Source organism: Lycium barbarum, chromosome 1, assembly GCF_019175385.1.
Source record: "Lycium barbarum isolate Lr01 chromosome 1, ASM1917538v2, whole genome shotgun sequence".
Lineage (NCBI taxonomy): Eukaryota > Viridiplantae > Streptophyta > Magnoliopsida > Solanales > Solanaceae > Lycium > Lycium barbarum.
Window position 1 is genome coordinate 8978869 of NC_083337.1, and position 21322 is coordinate 9000190.

The 21322-nt window shown below is 35.5% G+C and overlaps 1 protein-coding gene across 1 annotated transcript; it reads left to right on the forward strand.

Moving 5' to 3' along the window:
* The first annotated feature begins 406 nt into the window (after positions 1–406).
* On the forward strand, positions 407–2368 carry LOC132609299 (uncharacterized). Its single transcript, XM_060323208.1, has 2 exons — positions 407–1190; positions 1932–2368. The coding sequence occupies exons 1-2, from the start codon at positions 407–409 to the stop codon at positions 2366–2368; spliced, it is 1221 nt and encodes a 406-aa protein (XP_060179191.1).
* Positions 2369–21322: the final 18954 nt, after the last annotated feature.

Here is a 21322-nt window from a genome sequence, read left to right on the forward strand (position 1 = left end):
TGACCTTTCTCAGCATCCAACTTCAATGAATGTTGTATCACTTACTCCGAGCATGACAGTTGAAGAGACACAAACACAGCCATGCAACAAAACAAAGACACTAAAGAGGAAGAGGATACAAAATGATACACAAATTTTGACACCTAGTGCATCGATTGATCAAATAGAAGTTGGCATTTTATTCAAAGACAAAGATACCGCGAAAAAGTGCATGAATAACATTGCAATTACTCGTCATCAACAGTACAAGGTAGAAAAGTCATGCACGCAACGGTATTACATCAGATGTGTTGACCCAACCTGCATTTGGCGTTTCCACAGTTCAAGGTTCAGAGGATCAGAACTTTTCAAAGTAGTTAACTTTGAAAAGAGACTTAATTGTTCAATAAATTTCATCACCTCTGACATGAGGAATGCAACTTCAAAAGTCAAAGCGGAATACATTACAGACCTAGTACACCATACACTACAAGAGATAACACCCAAATTTGTCATTGAAGAAATGAGAAGCAGATATGGCTTGCACATTGGTTACCACAAAGCATGGCGTTCCCTCCAACACGCTTATAATGTCATAAGAGGAAGCCCAGAAAATAACTATAGACTTCTACCGCAATATCTTCACATGATGAAATTAAGAAATCCTGGAACAGTTGCTAACATCAAATGGACCGCTGACAATAAGTTTAAGTATGCTTTTTTCGCCCATGGAGCATCAATTGAGGGTTGGAAACACTGCAGACCAGTAATGATGGTGGATGCAACCTTCTTGAAATCAAAATACCGCGGTGTGCTCATGATAGCAGTAGCAAAAGATGGAAACAACTGCATATTTCCTCTCGCATTTGGTATTGCAGACTCTGAGAATAATGAATCCTACAGGTGGTTCTTCAGACACGTGAAAAAGGTGTTTGGCACGCGCAAATACCTATCAATTCTTTCCGATCGCCACTCATCAATTGCAACTGCAATCAAAGAACTGTATCCAGATACCCAGCATGGAATATGCATCTACCACATGGAGAAGAACTTGCAGAAATATTTCCCATCCGAAGCGATCCTATCACTGTTCTACAATGCAGCAACTACCTACAAACAGGCAGAGTTTCTTACCTATATGTCACAGATACAAGAAATCGATCCAAAATCTGCAGAATACATAGAAGAAGAACCACCGGAAAGATGGGCACGTTCATTCCACACCAATAGGCGTTACAACATGCTCACAACAAACAATGTTGAGACAATGAATTCTGTATTGAGGAAAGCAAGGGAGTTGCCAATAATGGCATGTATTGATTACATCCAGAACAAGCTGCAAAATTGGTTTTACCAGAGAAAATTGGACGCAATAGGACCGTCCCATGACCTGACATGTTGGGCTGAAAAGATTCTGCTTGAAAAGATAAGTAGAGGCTTCACAATGAAAGTAAGTACATTTTACCAACACACACTTCAATATTAGTTTGGTGAGCAATGCATAGTTTAATTTTAACCAAACACAAAAGTTATGCTGGATAAAGGAAGAACTATGACCCTATTTTTATACTTCGTTCTGCCGAAAGGGGCAGACTCTTATTTTAACTAGCATGGAATTATGCCGGTAAGGGCATAACTATGACACTGTTTTTATGCTCACAATGAAAGTAAATAGATTTTATCAACACACACTTCAATCTTAGTTTTATGAGCAATGTATAGTTTAAAATTAACCAAAGACAAAAGTTATGCTGGACAAAGGAACAACTATGACCCTATTTTATACTTAGTTCTGCCGGAAGGGGCAGACTCTTATTTTCACTGTACAGGAAGTATGCCGGAAAGGCCATAACTCTCATATAATCTGAAAATTGCCACAAAAAATATCACTCATTTATATTGTCAATTTTCACATGTAAAAAACATAACTCTCGTCAAATTTGTTGTGAAAGATGAAGGATATCAATACAATGTAGACCTGAAGAATATGACTTGTGAGTGCTTGGAGTTCCAAACTGATGAGTTACCGTGCACACATGCCATGGCAGTTATAGACAAAAGAAGTTTGCCAAAATCTACATACTGTGCGGACTGGTTCAAGAAACAAGCCTGCCATGAGACATACAAAGGTGAAATACTATCAGTTGGAAATCAAGACTCATGCATTATTCCACAAAACATTATGGATATTAAAATAACGCCGCCTGATGTTAAAATAAGACCTGGAAGAAAACAGACAAAAAGATATCGCCCAAGAAGAGAATCGACAAAGTACACATACAGATGTGGTAGATGCAAGTTCTTTGGACACACTAGGGCAACCTGTAACCACAGTCCAGCTCTCAATTCATATTCAAGAAGATACAGGAAGAGGAAATTGTCATCCTAACATCACACTCTTATACATGGTTTATATGAATTTATCTTATGATTCTGGACGCATAATGCACACTCTGCCTGAAAGAAATGGCAAAACTTTGGTATTACGAAGACTGAGACTTCAAGCATCTTATCACACATTTATTCTTCTGTCCATTCTTTCTTTTATTATTTTCTTTTATTAAGTTGTTATCTTCTTGTTGCTGATAATAAAAGACTATATAATAGCAAGAGATAAATGTCCCTACATGAAATCTACAATTCTCTACCATAAAACATTGAGGAAAAAAAAATCATCAACTTTAATTATCCAGTTTTATAATTTATGCCTCCTGTGGCATGTATAACAGTTTTTGCCGGGAAAATAAAATTGGTATCTCAAAGACTACATCCAGGTAAGTTTAATAGATTTATGCCTTGGGACACAACAATATTGTTTCTGTCTGATGTTTTCAAGTTTTACATTTATGCCAGAATCGGCAGGTCTTCCGCTTACAAAATAAATAAGTATGTCGTTGGGGGCATACTTATGTGCTCTGTTATTTATACAATATTTTAAAATGCTGAAAAATTGGATAAAACATTCAGCACAATACAATTAACACTAAGTAAAATATTTCATTCATTAATACTAAAATTTCATTCATACAATTTTTGGAGTGGAAAAAAAAAAAAACAACAACATAGACTAAAAATAAAAATTCATTCATACTAAAATAACAATTATGGGGTCTCAACTAATCCCAATAAAATGCGTTCTGACTGGTGAAAAAAGTTAAAAGGTTTTGTCTTTGTTGCTGGTTGTGGCAAGTTCTCTGAACTTAATTTCTGCCGGAAAGGGTGAAACTTTTGTTCATAAAATGACAAACTATGCCGACCCCGGCAAACTCCTATTACATAACCACGATAAAGTTGTGATGCAAAGGGCATAACTTTGGTTTTCAACAAAATAATAGCTTTCCGTCACAAATAATCCCCAATAAAAAACATTTTGGCTGGTCAATAACTTCAAAGGGTTTGTCTTTGTTGCTGGTTTTGGTAAGTTTTCTGAACTTAAATTATGCCGGAATGGGCAGAACTTCTATTTACATAATGAGAAACTATGCCGACCCCGACAAAATTCTATTACATAACAACCATGAAGTTGTGATGGAAAGGGCATAACTTGGATTTTCAACAAAATAACAGCTTTTATGAACAGAGAAGTTGAGATTAAAAATGAACACCATCAAATTACAAAGGGGCTTAAAGTTGAAATTTATAACACAAACAAACTATACAATCTTATAACATTTACAAAAAACACAACGACGCACGGAAAAAAAATTACATAGTGCAAAAGTAACTAAAACAAACTATTTTTTTCCTTTCTTCACATATCTAGCTCAACTAAAACAAACTATTATTTTGCTTTCTTCACAGATCTTGCTCTCTTTTTCATCTCATACTCACACTCCATATCGTTAGGCTCATGATAATCACTTCCAGCTGTATCTGGTGGCGTGTCATAACCCTTTTTGAGCTTATCTTTCCCATGACAAACTAAATTGATTGATCACTCTTTCATGTAGTCCATCAAACCAGAACCATCCCAATCAGCAGGATTTTGACCACTAATCAGCATATCAGCAAACTTGATAAAAAAACGACCACAATTATAATATCTGAAAGTCATAAAAGAGAGATGTTTTAGAACAACAGAAAAGAAAAACCAATAAAAAAATCAACAAAAAAACAATGGAAAAAGCTAAAAAAGATAAGAATGAAACGTACGATCCTTGCTTTGGACAGGCAACCCAGGTATATGTCGGATTACTGAAGTTATTGTATGATGGCCTGAATAATTGAAAATCATTGACCATCAACAACTTAGGGATCATACCACAGTAGGCCTAGACAATGCGAACCAAACGATCATCATTATGATTGAGTGAGTTATAAACTACCAGTTTACGCTCATCAATCATGAAAACAGCAAGTACATAGTGAGAAATTGCTTTAGGATCATCATATCCTGGGCGAATAGGAATTAATACCCTGTCGACATTCTCCCATGATATACCACATTTTCCTCTTTGCCCATACACAATATTACTCAGCAAAAATGCATCATCACTGCCGCCAGCAAACAAGTGGTAATTAACCGGGTCTTCGTAGTATCTATTGATGTCAAATTGCACAAGCTGATCAAACATCATATCTACGGTTGTGTACTTAACAACATTGGTAGCTGGAGTATGATACATCATTTTCTTCCTCAAATAATATAGCATCACATCAATATGCTGTGTTAAGGAAAAATAAATAGCGATTCAGCAATAAAGAAAAAAAAAACAATAACTAATAGAAAAATAAGAAAAGAAAAAGTAAAAGACAATCACGAACCTCATCATTAAGCGCATAGACATCATGGTACAGCTCCAAAAAATACATCCTATATTTTGGCTCAACATCACCCAACTTATAAACTTCACGGAGTTGGTTCAACTTTCCAAGATACATTACCTCGTCTTCTGCCCTGATTAAAGAAATGGGAACAAAAATTACAAAAATACAAGCAGAAGTTTGGTTCACAAAAAGGAAATTTTATGAATAAGGTTTGCCGGAAGAGGCAAACCTTATGCTTGAAAAAGGGAAAAGTATGCCGGAAGGGGCAAGATTTAGGTTTCAAAAAGTAAAAGTATGCCGGAGTGGGCAGAAAATAACTTTTCAAAAGAGATGAGTATGCCGGAGGAGGCAGAAAATTAGTTTGCAATAAAATGTGAAAGTATGCCGGAAGGAGCAAGAGCTAAGTTTCAAAAAGTAAAAGTATACCGGTTTAGGCAGAAATATAACTTTGCGAAAAAAGGTAGTATGCCGGAGTAGGCAGAACAAGAGTTTGGAATAAAAGGGTGGATTATGCCAGGAGGGGAAAAAATACAGAGATTGTACTTAAAAGACTGAAAAGAAAAAAACATAAACCCAAAAATAAGGAAGAAAAATGCAAGAAAGCACACAATAACTAAAAACTTACCCAGTAGGTCGAAAGCTACTTGGTGGAAGATTTCGAGGATTGATAAATTTTTTCCGAAAGGTCACGGCAAGTTTGTGTTACACCCCGTATCTTGGAACTAAGGTTAGACTCATATCATTAGAGTTTTAGTGGAAAAACTGAAGGTTTGAACGTTTTGCGAAAATGGTTGATAGGCCTACTTCGGGCAGCGATAACTCCTTGATTAGTTGGGAATTTGAGAAAGAACCCTCAATGAAAGTTGTAGTATGTAGAAATACCTTTCTAACGATATAAGGACCAGGTCAATCAGAGATCAGAGTAAGGAGATATGATCGTCTCAATATGGCTAATAGTAAGACACTTAAAATTCTATAGAATCGGCTAAATTTTCGATACGTCCGCCTTAAGGTCAAATTTTGTGAAAATCCGTTGGCAATTTGAGAAAACGTAAAACATGAAAGTTGTAGCGCTTTGAAATATATTTCCAACGGTATATTGTGGAGCCCAAACAGAGCTCTGTACAAGAAGTTATGACCATTTTACCGAACACTGCGTAGAACCGACACACGTCGCTTTGCAGGGCGCGTGCGAAGGCCCCACATCGCGGGCCGATCGTACAACTCTGAGTATCAAGCAGCAGAATGTCGCGTGATGGCCCCGCATCGCGGATCCATCGCGTAACAGGTCGGGTTCGGGTCAAAAGTCAGGATTTCATGTTTTAAGTTATATTTAAGCTTGGGGTTTATTTCCCTAACACCCCTAGTCACGAAAAATCACCCTAAATTCATAGAGAACAAGTCCCAAACCTTAAGAACCTTTCAAGGTAAGTTTTATCATGGTTCTAGGTTGAATTCAAGTCCCTAATCCCTTTCTAACTTGAGTAAACCTTTCCAACACAATTCTAACATATACTTTAATGATCTAAGCAAGAAATAATTGTTCCTAATCTAGGGTTATCAAGAAAACCCATCTCAAGGTTCAAGAATCAAGATTTAGGAAATCTTCTCCAAAATTCAAGTCTTTAATTCAAGATTTTGGAGCAATTAAGGTATGTAGAACTTCCATCCACATGTGGGAATCTCTACGTTCTTCCCATGCTCCGTTTCTTGATATCCATGAAGTTCAAACCCTAGGGCATTAAACCCAACATATTGGTAGCCCGTAATTATGTATTTATGTACATAAATGTTGTATCTATATCCGTTATTGTATTCCTAATATTCCATTACGGTTATTAGGAACCCTAGCTTAATCCATGAATCATGAATTCTTCCTCATGTGTTCTTATTATGTTTATACGAAACTTTATGATTTTATGTAGCAAGTTACAAGCATGTTTTCAAGTCAATTATATATATATATATATATATATATATATATATATATATGATTTTGAACTATTGTTATTACTCATGAATCAAGAACATGTTTGCAAGACTATGATAAGTTATCTCATGAAATCATATTATAAGATATTTCATGAAACCATGTTACAAGTTATTTCGTGAAATCATGATTACAAGTTATTTCACGAAGATCATGGGCTTCTTAGCCAACTATATCATGTTCATGTTTTTGGGAATTGCTTAGTTAACCGAGAAGGCTTAGATAGCCTGAAACTACGTTGCCACCGTAGGATAAGGGTTGTCAGCAAGGAGGCAACACCTTCATTATGCAGTTTGGATCCTTACATGCTTATTATCACTTAAATCGCATATCCCTGGCAAGGTGTGAGTGTTCCCCTGGTAGAACGCAAGTACCAGATCATGTTGTCGGTTATACTATAGCGTTCCCCACGTTACAAGTAGTTTTACATACATGTATTTTCCATTGATTTACTGTTTTCAGACTTTACTCACGTTTCATGCTCATGTTCAAGTTACATTCAGTTTCGGTTAATGTCCTGTACCTATGTTGTGCCATGTTCTTCATTTCAGTAGGTTTTACATACTAGTACTATTCACCATGTACTAACGTCCCTTTTGCTCGGGGCCTGCACTTCACGGTGCAGATACTGATTTTCAGGAGCATACACCTGCGCAGTAGGATCACTTCAGTTATCAGGTTATTGGTGAGCCCCACTCCTCTCGGGGTTCAACATGGAGTCTGCATTAGTATTCAGTTTATGGTAGTCCAGGGTCATGTCCTGGTAGTTAGTATTCAGACATGTTTTAGAGGTTTCATAGACATATATTAGTTCACAGAGTCAGCTATGCTTTCATGTTTGCAGACTATTATGTTTTCATGATATTTCATGTTATGAGAAAATTCTAAAACTTTATTCCGCAAATTACATTTCATGATTCATTTAAATTGCATCATATAGATTGTATTGTTTTGATGCCCATGTTGACAAGCAAGCCATGAGGTTCGCTCGGACACATGCAAGCAAGGCCCGAGTGCCGTGTTACGCCCAGGCCATGGTTCGGGGCGTGACAAAGCTAGTGTAAGGCTTGCCTTAGGCGAATCCCGTATCGGTTTAGGCGAACCCACATCGGTTGGGGAGGAGAACGAAGAGTGCTTTATAAGTGCTTGGATACCTCTCCCTTATAGACTCGTTTTAAAACCGTGAGGGGCGAAGGCCCCAAAGCAGACAATTTCTACAAGCGGTGGCCTGGGCTGTTACAGTTGGTATCAGAGCCGATGGTGGGGCAAACCTCAGCGAAGACGCTAAGTCCCAAGGGGGGTGAGTGTAAGGCTTACCTTAGGCGAATCTCATATCGATTTAGGCGAATCCCACATCGGTTGGGGAGGAGAACGAAGAGTGCTTTATAAGTGCTTGGATACCTCTCCCTTGTAGACGCGTTTTAAAACCGTGAGGGGCGAAGGCCCCAAAGCGGACAATTTCTACAAGCGGTGACCTGGGTTGTTACAGTTTGCTTTTGAAGTAATGGAATGGGCACATCCTTCTGTACTGTTCATCCCAGTCACTTTCGTCCTTCCGTGACCCAAAAAGAAGATCGTTTCGTCCAGAATATAGCATCCATCCGGGTGCCGGGGTATCACCCACTACTTTCCTTTTCCTCTGGCGCCTTGTCTTCAAGGAAGATAACACTTCCGCCACTTCAACAACAGGTTCTTCTTCAGCAATAGGAGGGGTTTGACTAACAGTATTCTATTTGACAGCGGAAGAAGCGACATTTACAATATCTTCAAAGGACACATATCGAAAAATTTCCTCTATTCCTTGAGAGTTCTCATCCTTTCCATCAACAACAGCGGACTCCCTTGGAGTACTGACTTGAACCGGGTCTGCATTGGCTGGTTCACTCCTCAATAGCTCAACCGCTTTAATAGGCTCGGGCATAACACCAATATGAGGAACAACAGCGCGTTCATCACCCTCGTTAGAAACTTGAGCTTCAGGTGTTTCACGTCTAATATGCTCAAGATTTTGAGCCATATCTCCTTTTGGTGGAGATACGATGGATTCTTCGCAATTGACATCACCAAACTGTTCACCGCCCAATTGTTCCTCCACAACAACCTACATAAAGTAACAAGTTAAGAAATACAACATCCGTCATCAAAGCAAAAATATTAAAATAAAAAATTAACAAATTCTGCAAATGGTAAAAGATTGAGAATTATGTCGAAACAAGCAGAAATTAGTTTCACAAAAAGGAAAATTTATGAATAAGTTTCGAAAAATATGCCGGAAGGGGCAAACCTTATGCTTGAAAAAGGGAAAAGTATGCCGGAAGGGGCAAGATTTAAGTTTCAAAAAGTAAAAGTATGCTGGAGTGGGCAGAAAATAACTTTCCAAAAGAGATGAGTATGCCGGAGGAGGCAGAACATGAGTTTGCATATAAAATGTGAAAGTATGCCGGAAGGGGGAAGAGCTAAGTTCAAAAACTAAAAGTATGCCAGCGTAGGCAGAAATATAACTTTGCGAAAAAAGGTAGTATGCCGGAGTAGACAGAAAATGAGTTTGCAATAAAAGGGTTGATTATGCCAGGAGGGGCAAAACTATGATTTGCATAAGCAAAACAGAAAAGAGCAAACAAAGTGTTAAAAACAACAAAGTATAAATGTAAATTTACCAAAGGCAATTCAGCCTCAACATTTCCAGTTGCATTTCCTTCAGCTTGAGATACAATGGATTCATCATGATTAGGCGACACCAACGTATCACCCTCTTCTATCCTATCATCTCTGGCAGGAGATAAATATCGTTCGAGATGATCAGAAACCACCACAGCGTCATCTTGAATTTGCTCAAGATTTTTAGTCATATGTCCTTTCGGTGGAGATACGTTGGATTCTTCACGATTGGCGTCACCAAACTGTTCACCGGCAAATTATTCCTCCACAACAACCTACATAAAGTAACAAATTAAGAAACACAACATCCATCATCGAAGCAAAAATATTAAAATAAAAAATTAACAAATTCTGAAAGTGGTAAAAGATTGAAAATTATGTCGAAACAAGCAAAAGTTAGGTTCACAAAAAGAAAAATTTATGAACAAGTTTTGAAAAATATGCCGGAAGGGGCAAACCTTATGCTTGAAAAAGGGAAAAGTATGCCGGAAGGGGCAAGATTTAAGTTTTAAAAAGTAAAAGTATGCCGGAGTGGGCAGAAAGTAACTTTCCAAAAGAGATGAGTATGCCGGAGGAGGCAGAACATGAGTTTGCATATAAAATGTGAAAGTATGCCGGAAGGGGCAAGAGCTAAGTTTCAAAAAGTAAAAGTATGCCAGTGTAGGCAGAAATATAACTTTGCGAAAAAGGTAGTATGCCGGAGTAGGCAGAACATGAGTTTGCAATAAAAAGGGGGATTATGCCAGGAGGGGCAAAACTATCATTTGCATAAGGAAAACAAAAAAGAGCATACAAAGTGTCAACTACCAGATAAGTGTGCCAGGAAACTTAGGTTTAGAAAACAACAAAGTATAAATGTAAATTTACCGAAGGCAATTCAACCTCAACATTTTCGGTTGCATTTAGAGATTCAACTTGTTCAACATCTGTCTCCATGGGACATGTCACATTTGCTTGGCCTTCTCCAAAAACATCTTCAAATACCACATTTAGAGAAGCATTTGCATCTTGTAATGTTTTGCGCAATTTTCTTCTCTTGTAAAACCGGATTTTGCCACCCAACTCTGTCTCATCAACGGTTCTTTCACTAGAAACGGCTTGCACATCTTCCATCTGAATTACTTGATTATTTCAGCCTCAACATTAGACAAATCAACACCGTTGCCCCCTCGTCTCCGGTGGCAGTTTCAGCATCCCAAAATGCCTGTTCAATATCAGCAATATCTTCCCCAACATGAGACTGCACCGATCTTCTTCATTGCCTAACGGAAGATTGCTCAACATTTTTACGAGACATGGCTTGTTTAGTTTTCCTTTTAGCAGTAGTACTTTTACGAACAGATCTTGTGCTCTTGCGCCTACCCTTTTCAACATGACGAGGAGAATCAACATGTCGACGAATATTTTCAGCATCAGAAGCAGTTTGGGATTCAAAATTTAACCCTGCTTTTTGCAAAGCAGAAATCAGCTGATCCATCCGGGCCTTCTCCTTCTGTTGATTATTCAAAATCCTATCCTATTTAACATCACAAACATTTTCCAGGAACTGTGAAAATAAACAATACAGCAAAGTGTTAAATTCAAGAGAAAAAAAAAGAACAAAACTTTTAGAGGAAAAACAGAGAGGACCCATGAGAAATACCTCAATGCGACGCTCTAGAGAAGAGCTTTCAGTGGATTTGCCAGCAATACTGGTATCTTCAGATTCACTTCCATCACCACTTGAATTGTCCGGAGATTCATCAACCACCCCTTTACCTCGCTATTGAAGTAAAATCCATACAACAATAAATAATAATTACATCAAAATAGAAAAAGAAAACCACATTAAAAGTTGACACGAAAAGTAAAGGGCAATAAACACCATTACCTTTCCTCTCATGTATTCTTCGGATACAAGCAATTTCTTGACATCATTGAAATGTGGAGATTTATTACTGACATACGACAACATCAGAGGTTCACAACAATCGCCAATAATTTCAACATATTGTCTGAGATAGTCATTGAACCTAGACCAAACCCAAACGCTAAAGCCAAAAACAAAACCAACAACACCATAATCAATGTTATGTCTGTTTATCCCTTGCTTATATATTGATTTGAAACATCTCAGGAGTTCAACAAAACACAAAGACCCCCAATTAAACTGCTCAAACAATTCACTGTCCTCTATGTATACAATATGCTACCACAATACCTTCTTATCAATTCTACCGCCCAATAAAACACGACCAAGAATGTATACCTCTACTAGCATCACCGCATCAAGGTCATCTTCAAAATCTACATTTTCAGCACTCATCACATTCTTCAAATCCCTCATTTCCAAATTCCTTTTACCATCTTCAACACCAAAATATCTTCTCAAAAGACGACTGTCATTGGTTTTGTTATATTTAGCATAGAAAGATCTATGAGGTTCAATAATTGATAACCCAGTGACTCTCTTAAATGATTGGTCTGTAAATGTCACAAGTTTATCTTGTATATTAAAATGCATTTCATTTGTTTCAGAACACTGAACTTCCGACAACAACATAAAATTCACCAAGATACCCGACATTTTTATATTATGTAATTCCATAAATTTCCCAAAAGGATGATTCTTCAAAATTACCAACTGTTCTTTTGTAAGAAATTTCTCAACAAATTTAACAAACTTTTCATCCCCTCGCCATACAGCACTGATGCGTGTGTCTGTCCACTCTTCCGGAGGAATATAATAGTCAGCAACTTGTCCAAATTGTCATCTCATGATTTAGCACACTAACATGAGCAAAACATAAAATTCAATCAGGAAACAAAAGGGAAAAAAACACATAAAAAACATTACCAACAAAAATACATTACCACAATGCATTACCAAAAACGTAAAAGGAAAAAAAAAACAACAGAAAATCCTATTCAAATAAAATACAGACACAAACAATTGAAGGAAATAACTTATCAACAAGTAATAAAATAGTAACTAATAACTTACAGATGAAATTGAAACCCCACTAAGAGAAATCAATGAAAAAACTGATAAAGATGATATAGGAAACGTGACAAAGAAACTGCCTTCTTCAGCTTTAAAGTGAACAAACGAAAATAAAAAGTAAATTACAGAAAGAGCGGGCAAATATATATTGAACAAAAAAAAGAATTTAAAACTGCACACGTGCTAACCGCGTGACAAAACTTATGCCGAAAGCGGCATAATGTAAGTGTGTTAGGAATTTGTCGTTGTAGGCATAATTGTGTGGCTTTATATAGAAGTTCAAATTAGTCGATTTTAAATTGGAATAACTGTTGAAACGATTGTATTTCAATTGAATGAGGATACAGGGAGTTTTGCAGTTTTTTCTAAAAAAAAAAAAAAACCTAAACAGTTAGTGAAATTTGAATTGAAGTAACTATTGCAATTATTGACAAAAATACAAAGAGTTCTTCAGTTTTTTTTTTAAAAAAAGAATTAATACATTTTCAACTGGAAGTAAATGTAGAAATACCTATTAGATATATTGGGAATAAGAGTCACTTTTTCATTATCTTTTTTTATTTCTAGCGAAAAAAAAAACTGTTACTACGAATTTAGAAGTATGCCGGAAGGGGCAGAACTTCTGTTCCCAACGGGCAAACTTATGCCGTAGGCTGCAAGATTATTTGGCTTGACTTTTGCAAATTAAGCTCTTTGGATTTCAATTGGATGAGGATACGGCAAGTTTTGCAGATTTTTTTTTTTTAAACCAAAAACAGTTACTCAAATTTAAATTGGAGTAACTGTCACAACTATTGACAAAAATACAAAGAATTTTTCAGTTTTTCTTTCCATTTTTTTTTTTAAAATAAAACAATCAATACATTAATTGGAAGTAACTGTCGCACTTATTCGAGATGTTTTGGAACAAGAGTCACTTTTTAATTATCTTTTTTATTTTTAGGAAAAACAGTTACTTCCATCTTAGAAGTATGCCGGAAGGGGCAGAACATCTGTTCACAAAAATGGCAAAAGTATGCCGGTTAAGGCAGACTACAATAGAGCGCCGTTTGAAAAAGTGAAATTTCACTATATGTACAGAAATGAAAGACCCATTTACATATACCTCATTCGAAAAAGGGAGAAGCACAATAACATAACACTTGCCGTAAATAACAACAAAAAAATCAATTCACTTTCCTAACTCTTCTGCAGTACAATATATATCTTCAACAGCAGAACTCAACCGTTTCTCAACTGGAGTACTGCTTGGTGTAAGCAAATACCAATTACGATAACCATCATCTTCTTTGTTTCCATCTTTGCATCTCGGACGTTTTCTACTATCTTCAACAGTAGCTACTACTTCATTTACATTTTGTTATACTTCATTAGAAGAAAACACATGATCTCCGCATTGAAAAGCATTATTAATTGCAGCAATTTCTTTAACGCGGTCTTCATTTTCTTTCACAAATTCCTTTTCAAACTGAGAAAGAGTTTGAGTTTTATCAGACAGTTGACTTGACGAAGAAACAACAGCATCACAGAGCATATCGAGCATGAGAGACGTCTCATTTTTTGTAGACCTTGCTTTACAAAGCATATTCTCCATGCATTCCTGCATATCTTTTCCAAGATGTGCATCTAACTTCACCTCATCATTCACTGAATAACCCAAATCAGGTTGTCTTTTACCAGATGCACAAGCTTTACAAGATTTGTTTTCGCTATGCAGTCGAACTAAACTTTCAACACAATGCATCACATAATCAAATTTACTTTCCAAACTGTCAAGTCTACTTTCTAAACAAGTTCTTTTAGCACTTTCGGAAGCTGCTACACATGACTTTGTTTCATCATGTACACGAACTAAGCTATCCACAGCATTAATCGCACCAACAAAATTTTTATCCAATTCTTCGAAACGGCTATCCAAAGACTACAAAACAACGGGAAAAAAAAATTAAACAAAGAAGAAAAGAAAATGAGAATAAACAAAAACAACGAATGCAACATGCAAAGTATACATATCATATTAACAAACTCAAAAATAAAAAAATAAAAAGCCATACCTTTACTTGATTGACAATTGTAAATCGTTCATCATCAAGTTGCTTCTTCACACTAGAAAAGACACCCTGTATAACAGATCAATAAAACAATACATTACTTTTGATGTCACTAAATTAATGTTGAACAAGTATGCCGGAACCGGCAGAACTGAAGTCTGAAAATGAAAACAGTTTGCCGGTAGGGGCAGAATTCAAATATGAAAGGAGAAATGTATGCCGGAACGGGCAGATTTTAAGTTTGCAAAACCAAAAAATATGCCTCAAGGGGCATAAACTTTCATTTCCAAAACCAAAACAGAGAAGATTGCAAGATGTGTTACCTACTAAAATTAGTCTCACAATGAGAACAGTATGCCGGTAGGGGCAGAACTGAAATATGAAAGGAGAAATGTATGCCGGAAAGGGCAGATTCTACTTTTGCAAAACCAAAAAGTATGCCTCAAGGGGCATAAACTTTAATTTCCATAACCAAAACAGAAAAGACTACAAAAATGTCTCCTACTAAAATACTATACCACAAGGCCTCTAACTCAGAATTCAATTAAACAACTAAAAACACAAAAAGCAAAGTACAACTTACATCAACTATCTGAGAAGTAACTTCAGATGGCAAAACCGCACGGGAAGAACAAGGGCCCGAATCATCAGGAAATTTAAGTGCAACTGGATAATCCAGCATCTCTTGTTCCGTACCAACAACAACAGCATGGACAATAAATTTCTTGAATCTCTATAACACAATATAAACACATCAATTAGACAAAAACACAAAAAATAACAAGAGGGAAAAAGAACCAAGAAAAAGAAGCATCAACAAAAGGGAAACACATACTTTTTCAGCGTGGAAGAAATTATCAGTAATAACTTTATAATCAACTTGCTTTGAAGGACCCTAAGACAACATACGAGGAGACTTCAGACCATGAAAACTTGAAAACCCTCGAAAGATAGGGAAAACCTCCAACAGCCACACATTTAAAGCGTAAGGGAAACCACTAATCATTTAACGTGTAGATGACATGTTCTTGAAAGTTTTCACACAACCACGAATCAACCGTACCAACCAATTAAAACTAAGAGAACCCCAAGGATAAGACACTCGAAGACTGTCATCATCAATTATCTTCATTAGATGACCTTTAACAACACATTTCTCGTTACGACCCAACAAAACCCTCTCCATTATATAGACCTCAGCTAGTCTAATAGGATCACTAGATCTTTCCCAAAAACCACCAGTACGATTACTTGACTTGATCTGTAAGAAACTCTTGAGATCACACAACCTTATTCTATCCTGATTTGGAAAATAAAGTCTCAAAAATCTATTTGGTCAGCTAGACACAACACTAAAATCGCCAACACATGAATCTAACCAGTAATAAGACGAAAAGACTCGGAATCAAATACACACACGCGATCAAATATCTTAAACTTTAACGCACTATCATTACTAGATGAAAGTTGCGATAAGATCAAGCAATGGAAAATACTATCACTCAGGCGAACATCAACCAAATCCATAAACTGTCCAAACACACCCTTTTTCAACAAGTCCAATTGAGAGACACTAAAAAAGGAAAAAACCAAACTCCAAAAATGAAAATCACCACTCCACATGCCACCTCCTTCAACCTAGTGTTCAAACTTAACCAAGAGATGTTCCTCCTATAAAAGAAAAATTAATGTCAACAGAAACCAAGAGTTTACATAAGAATAAACCAAAAATGAAAATGAAAATAATTAACATATGCCATAATAAAAAATCAGCCCCTAGACTGGTACACAAATACCTGCATAATAGAAGAAAGAACCAAAACACATAAGATTGTATAAAAAGCTAACATTATTAACAAAACAACACCAAAAACACATAAGATTGCATAAAAACCAAAATTATTAACAAGACAACACCAAAAAACCAAGACACACATAAATTAACTTAATTCATGAGTTATGCCGGAACAGGCATAACTTTATGCCGGAACCGGCATAACTTCAGTTTCAAAAACCAAGAACTCTGCCGGACCCGGCATATGTTGCCTCAGACAAACACATTCTTCATAAAAACCATATTATTAAACAAAAACAATAGCAACAACATACAACAGTTGTTCACAGGCAAAACTTCAAAGATTCAACAAAAAGAAAACCAAAACGCATATCAAAATCAACTAAAACATATTACGACATTCATAATACGACATTCAAAAAACCAAAATATATACATGGGGAACGAAACTAAAGTTAAAAAAATCATACAGATACTATAACAAAACACTATAATTTTAAATAAAAAAGGATCAATTAAATATAAAAAATGACGAAGACAAAGATATCAATTCAACAAACAACAATTTAACATAAAAACAAATATTGAAATGAGCAAAAGATCAAAATTCGTACCTAAATTTTAGAACAGATAAGACAGACACAAAACAGGGGAGGAACGAAGAAGCAAAAAAAAGAAAAGAAAAGGGCAAATGACGAAATAGAAAGGGTTTTAATGGGGTAAGGGTAATTTCGTCAAAAAACTTTCATTAAACAGGCGGCAGGGGCAAAAATTAAGGAAGGCATAAATGAGGGGCAAAATATAAAGACCAGCCCAAAAGAAGGGCACTCCGCGCAAAAAAAAAACAATTCTTCTCTATTGGGATAATTTCAATATACAATCCACCATAAAATACAACATCTACGTAGCCATATTTTTAATTTACATCCTCATGGCCAACTTTTTTTTGCAATAATGTTTATACACACGATATACAACATTATTCACTTACTGTAGACAATGTATAAACCTTGTATAAAAGTTTATAATAATGTATAAAAGGGGCCATTTGAGGTAATATTAGAAATATGGCCATTTTGGGTAAACTTTTTCTCCAAATACACAAAGAGTTTTATTTTCCTTTCTCGAGAATTCCCTAATTCTGAGATAATCCTTTTGGAAGTGAATTACAGTTGGGTTTGATGAAAGGGATCCCTTGATGAACACTAGATTGGGCAATTTGCAGGATTGTCCTTCGCTGGAGGTGGTCTTTAATTTTTGTTCCTCAAATTGGTGTTCTTTAATTTTGCCCTCTGCCTTTGCAAATTCTGCCTTAAGACAGAATTTCGCAAGACAGAATTTTCAAAGGTAAAGGACAAAAATTAAAGATCACTAATTTGAGGGATAAAACTTAAAGACTACCAATTTGAAGGACAAAAATTAAAGACCACCCCAAATGAAGGACAGTCCGCGCAAAAAAAAAAAAAAAAAAGAACTAGATTACTTTTCGACAGGATTGTGTATGGGATGAGCCCATTTTCCAGCTGAGGCTCTCCAGGAATCGAACTTAAATGAGCCCATGCCTAACTACTAATTAACAGAGAACTTTCCTTTCTAGACATTATTTAGTAAATGGTCAAATGTTTACTTTTTTTAATAATTTATGAATCTTCTAGATCACAGTACCTTTTGAACAAGTTGAAAACCATATGAAGAAATATTAAATCACGGTCTATACGATTATAAGTTATTGTAATGTAGATAAGAGTCTAATATTCTTGTAAGATTGAGAATGTATGAGCAAACACTAGATCCAAGTCTAATGTTTTTGGAAGGTATTCTTTTAAAGGCTATAGTTGAATAATTTTTAAATTAGGAACAAAACCTAAATGATTACTAAAAAAAAAAACAATTATGTCATTTTTTTGCACGGATTGCCCTTCAAAGGCGCTGGTTTTTAATTTTTTTTCCCCCTCAAATTGCTGGTCTTTAATTTTTGCATCTCGCTTAAAAAAGTGACCGAAAATACCCTAAGGTTTTGGGTTCGATCCCCGCTCAGTCAAAAAAAAAAATCGCAACACAAGACTTCGCGAAAAATCTCAAATTTTTTTATTTTTTTTTCATTTGCCTTAAAGGCAGAGGTTTGCTTTAAGGCAAAAAAAATATTTTTTTACTCTGTTGGAATTCTACAAAAGTTATAAGGCCTAATTTTGTAACGAAACTCTGCCTTGCGATTTTTTTTAAAATGAGCCGGGGTTCGAACTTAGAACCTCGGGGTATTTTAGGCGAAGGGAAAAAATTAAAGACCACCCACGAATAAGGTCAATCGTGCAAATTTCCCAATTAGGCATACCTCGGGGTTGGTCTTTAATTTTTGCTCTTCAAATGGATTGATCTTTATTTTTTATCCTTCAAAATTAAACTTATGCCTAATAGGGCATAAGTTCTTTAAGAGTGAGGCACATAATTTGAGAGATATTATGATGCACAAAATATAAATTTATATCTCGTGAAAAAAATATTTCCCTTAAGGGACAAAATTAAAGACCAGCACAAAGTAGGTGCATATGACCCGACACTTATCTTATGGGCTTTCTAACTGAGCCCTAGGAGCCCGTTTGGATTGGCTTATAAGTTAGCTTATAAGTTGTTTTCAGCTTTTTTGAGTGTTTGGCTGGCCAGCTTAAAGTCATTTTATGCTTAAAATAAGCTCAAAAAAATAATTGGACCCATTTGACTTAGTTTATCTAAAGCAGCTTATAAGCTGAAAACAGCTTATAAGCCAAAAAAAATAAGTTGAACTACCCCAACTTATTTTTTTCAGCTTATAAACTGCAAACAGCTTTAAGCTGTAAGCCAATCCAAACGGGCTCTAGATGTTTCATAGATGCATTCAATAGCCAGTTTTCATTATGTTATTTAAGTTATGTATTTTAAATTAATTTAATTTAATTAATAGCCGATTAGACTTAACACAAAAGTGATTTTCTCCCAGTTTGTTTTTTAAATGCCCCCCCCCCCCCCCCCCACCTCTCCTCCCCCTCCAACTTCGAAAGCTTTTTTCGGTGTTGGTTAACAACTTAACATAGATAATATAGCATTTATCGCTATGCGAAGTATCGATTTATTCAGGGACGGATTCACGATGTTACTTGTAGATTCACATGAATTCAGTAGCTTTAATTATTTATTCTTAATATATGTATTGAGAAATTCGCTAAATATTTATAAAAAAAATTAATTATGAATTGAGATATCATTGTATATTAACTTGAAGTTGTTGTAGGAATCATAAATTTAGAATGATGGATTTCGGCCTCTCAGAATATGTAATGCTCTTTCCACTTTAAATTCAGTTAGGGTAGAAGGGGGCCAAGGAAGGATAAGGGGGTTATATAAAAAAAATTGCACTTCTAAAATAATGTGTTATTAACACTAATTTTAAAGGGAAATTTGCATGGCATAACTAACTACTGGTACATATTTATATTTAGTAGCTATAGTTTAGATTAATTACATCTTATAGCTAAGAGTAATATGTTAAATATAATTAATAGTTGCATATATATTTAAAGTAGAATACTTTATTTTTATTCTACTCCCTCCGTTCCCATCTCCTTCTACTCTCTCTATCATCCGCGCCCCACTGCCGTCAACCACCATCACTGCCAACGTCTCCAACGAACCACAACTACAAAAAATTTGAAACCAGGTAGCTCTCCGCCGCCGTTGGTTCGAATACAATTTTTTTGTGGTTTCAAATGCAGACCTGGTTTCAATGCACATAATTGTAGTTCTCCGCCGCCGTTGTTGGTTTGAATGCAATTCTTTTGTGGTTCCAAATGCATATCTGGTTTAAATTTTTTTGTAGCTATTTTTTGTGTATTCGTTTGCAATTTTTTTTTTTTTTTTTTTTTTGGCTAAGGAGAAAGTTAGGTGTGTGAATTTTGCAAATTCATGCTACGGAAATGGTTTTGCTGCAATGTTAGATTGTATACAACCAAATCTGCACTTCTCCACCGCCTGTCGGCGCAATGGACTGAGAAGTGCGGCGGAGAGATCGTTCGGATCTGAGCTTCTTCCGGTCACGTTCCGATGACAAGTGCGGCGGCTGAGGGATTGTATTCATTTTGTTATTTTTTAGATTGTATTCAATTTGTTATTTTTTTGTATTCAGTTTTTGAGTGTATTGGTTGATTTTTTAGGGTATCTATTTTTTGTATTCAGTTTTTTGAGTGTATTGATTAATTTTTCAGTGTATCTATTTTTTTTGTATTCAGTATTTTAGTGTATATACTACAGCTGAATCTATTTTTTGCTATTTATGTTTTTCGAATAGAATCGAATTTAAAATACAATAAGCAATAAACAATTTATGGGTCAAAATTACATATTCATAGCCCATATTTTAAATTACAAACCTACAGCCCAACATTTCATGGCACAACTTGACTATTCACCTTTATACAACAATATACAACTTTATACACCTACTGTAGACAATATATACACCTAGTATAAAAGTTTATAATAATGTATAAGACTAGTATATAATATTATACAATAATATATAACTTTATACATCTACTGTAGATAATTGTATAAACCTTGTATAAAAGTGTATAATAATGTATAAGACTAGTAAAAAACTGAAGAGGAAAAAATAGCTATGACGGGTAATTTAAAAAAGATGGGCTAAAACGGGTAAATGTTTTGTCATAATTGGCATACTGTGTAAAATTCCCATTTTTTTTTTTTGTATTTATGTTGTTTGAATACAACCGATTTTTAAATACAATTGAATACAATGTAAAAATAGCTACAAATGAATACAACTAAGTTGAATACATTTGACGTGAATACAGCTGAGTTGAATACATTTGACTTGAATACAACGAAAAGAATTTTTTAATACATTTTTACTCATTGTATTCATGAATACAGCGAGGTCGTTTTATGAATACAGTGAGCCATTTTATTAATATAGCGAAAAAAAGTAGCTATGCCATGTAAATATTGAAACTTTAGCTATGACAAATTTTAAACCCCAAAGTGTAGTCATTCATATAAAATCCCCAATTTTAAAAGGAGTTCCTACCAATATCTTGAGATCACTTGAA